General features: G+C 52.0%; 1 protein-coding gene across 1 annotated transcript in view; it reads right to left on the reverse strand.

Annotated features, from left to right (window-relative positions):
- Ssc4d (scavenger receptor cysteine rich family member with 4 domains) overlaps positions 1 to 2,838 on the reverse strand; it is an 11,409-nt gene that overhangs the window by 6,352 nt on the left and 2,219 nt on the right. Inside the window, exons 2-4 of the mRNA XM_029477042.1 lie at positions 2,521 to 2,834; positions 1,117 to 1,194; positions 550 to 919 (exon numbers count right to left, since the gene is read on the reverse strand). Coding sequence (XP_029332902.1) covers positions 550 to 919; positions 1,117 to 1,194; positions 2,521 to 2,834 — 762 coding nt within the window. The remainder of the gene's footprint in view (positions 1 to 549; positions 920 to 1,116; positions 1,195 to 2,520; positions 2,835 to 2,838) is intronic.

Genomic DNA, 2,838 nt, shown 5'->3' on the forward strand with positions numbered 1-2,838 from the left:
TTGTTTTGTTTTGTTTCAGGGTTTTATGTAGTCCAGGGAGTAGTAGAGCTGTAAGTATGTACCAGTAGGCCTGGTTTGTGTGGGGCCGGAAATTAAACCCAGGGCTTCATGCATGTTAGGAAACCACCCCATCAAATAAGCTACATACTCTGCTCCAATGCTGACCTTTAATTTGCTGAAAACACCTCCCAAATTGGAGAGGGTCCATATGGGGGGGCAGTCTATTATTAGATTCTCAGAGTTACAGATAGCTGGGCAGGGTTCTGCAGTTNGGTTCTTTGCAAGTAATCTTTGAGGGAGCATTCTAGAATATTATTGTTTTATTCTGAAATCATCCATGAAGAATACCTGGAAATTGCTAGAAAATTCTGGAAGCAGTCCTAATAACGGAGGAATAAGAGCTACCGAGAATGTGCGAATGAGTTATCTGAATTGCTTCCCCAGAGCAGGCCTGAATAGTACAGGCAATTTCAAAGCCTTTCTGGAAAGATAGCCAACCCCTTTTCTCACTCAGCCCTTAGTTTCTTCCAGTTCTCCTCCCACCTTTACTCCTTCCGAAGACCCCGCCCCTGTAGCCTGGCCCAGCCCCCGCTGCCCCTGGCACCTGCACAGAGCACCCCAGCATCCTCGTGGTGTCCGCAGTTGTGCACGCCCCAGCCTAGGCTCTGGCAGGCTGCCAGGCGGGGCTCGACACCTTCGCAGTGAACATTGTCCAGCAGGATATGCCCGGTACCATAGCCGAAAAAGGCATTAGTGGTGGCGGCCAAGGCGGCCCCACAGCCCAGCTGGCGGCACACAACAGCAGCATCCTGCAGCCCCCAGTCATCGTCGCATACAGTGCCCCAGACGCCACCATGCAGAATCTCCACTCGGCCTTGACACGGGCTGGCACCGCCCACCAGACGCACACTGCCCTCACCTGGTGATGGTGGATGGAGAGGGGTGGGGCAAGTAACATTTTACAGGGAAGGAACCGTTTTCTTCTACTTCATCTATGCAGCAGNTCTCCCCAGGGATAGCAGTCTGGCATGCAGGTCCAAAACCCCACAGCAGGGGTAAGCTAGCCAGCCCACCCGCTTGGCCAAGCCTCACACTACCGTATGACGTATGACTTACTTTTCCCATTTTGGAGGGCTGTAGCGGGTGCCATACTGGTTAACACCTTCCTCGTTGGGGGCTGTGTGTGCAAGAATTCTGCAGAGAAAGCAGGGTGGGAGCAAAGACATAGGGATCTTTCTGTTCTCCATCCTCACACACAAGACCCCTGAGATACCTGCTTTCAAGAACAAAGTCCNGAATTCTGGGTATGGAGAGCCACTATTTGCTTCTCCCTCCCCCACTTATTACAAAGATGAGAATAAACTTGAATGTGTCCTCTTATCTCCGGAATGCTGTGATTTCAGGGCCGTNTCACCATGTCTGAGGCCCAGACTCTCCATTTTTTGATGTGTGTGGACGCGCACATGTGCGTGCTGAAAGCGCTTGTGAGTGTAGTGCATGTGTGGTATACGATGAGTGTGTGTGTAGGTCCAAGGACCCGTGCACGTGGAGACCAGAGGCCCATGCGGGGTGCTCTTCATTTTATTTATGGAGTTGTTTTTAATATTTTTTAGATCTATTTATTTCATGAGTCTGAGTGCTTGGTATGTATGTTTGTACACCATGTACGTGCCTAGTGTCTGTCTGCAGAGAGCAGAAGCGTTCTGGATAGCTGTGAGCTACCACGTGGATGCTAGGAACCGAACCCAGGTCCTCTGCGAGTATTACTCCTCCTCCTCCTCCTCCTCCTCCTCCTCCTCCTCCTCCCATCTCTGCAGCCCCTTTTTGTATGTCTGGACCTCACATGCATGTAGTACCAATAGGGGCCAGAAGAGGGCGCGAGATCGAGGATGAATGCGAGCCACCCTGTGGGTGCTGGGACTCAAACCTGGGTCCTCTGGAAAAGCAGCAAGTGCTCTGAACTACTCTCCGGTCCCTTAAGCTCAAGTCCTAATGCAGTTGGCAACCCCGGGGAACTTCCTGGAAACATTAAATTCTTAGAGTCAGAAAGTCTAGGACCCAGCTACAGCTTCTGTTTTTGTAAGCATTGCCGGCTAGAAAAGGGTTCTCAAAGTCGACTCTGAGTCTCTGCTGTAGCTCTAAGCTCAATAGATAGAGCTTATGATCAGGGTGACCCCAGTGGTCTGGCTTATAAAGCTAAGGCTAGTGTAATGGTACACGCCTGGAATGCCAGCAGTCAGCAGGCAGAAGGAGGAGAATCAGGTGGTCCAGGCCAGCCAGGCCTATATCAGGCTTCATCTCAGATAGATAGATAGATAGATAGATAGATAGATAAAGGGAGGGGAACACAGCTCGGTGATAAATCTCTTGCCTTGCATGTGGCTCAGTGGTAAAGTCATTGCCTAGCATACATGAGGCCACAGGTTCAATCCCTAGCCATGGAAACTCTGTGGTGCAATGAAGCCCTATATGGAACCCTGCTAGCTTCTTGGCCACCACAGTCCCCCTTCCTTCCCTCACCATCACACAGGACTGCCACATCTTCATAGTGAAAGCAGTTGTGGACACCCCAGCCCCTGCTGCCACACTCGCTCAGAGACGCTTCCTGCCCGCGGCATTCCACATTGTCCAGGAAAATGGGCCCTCTGCCCTGGCCAAAGGCGAGGGGCCGGGGCACCGGCAATGCCAGGCCACAGCCCAGCTGACGACACACCACGTTAGCATCTACAACGTCCCAGTCATCGTCGCAAACACTGCCCCAGGAGCCGCTATGCATGACCTCGAGGCGCCCTCTGCAGCGGCTTGGGCCCCCTACCAGCCTCAGCTCTGTAAAAAAAA

This window comes from Mus caroli, chromosome 5, assembly GCF_900094665.2.
Source record: "Mus caroli chromosome 5, CAROLI_EIJ_v1.1, whole genome shotgun sequence".
NCBI lineage: Eukaryota > Metazoa > Chordata > Mammalia > Rodentia > Muridae > Mus > Mus caroli.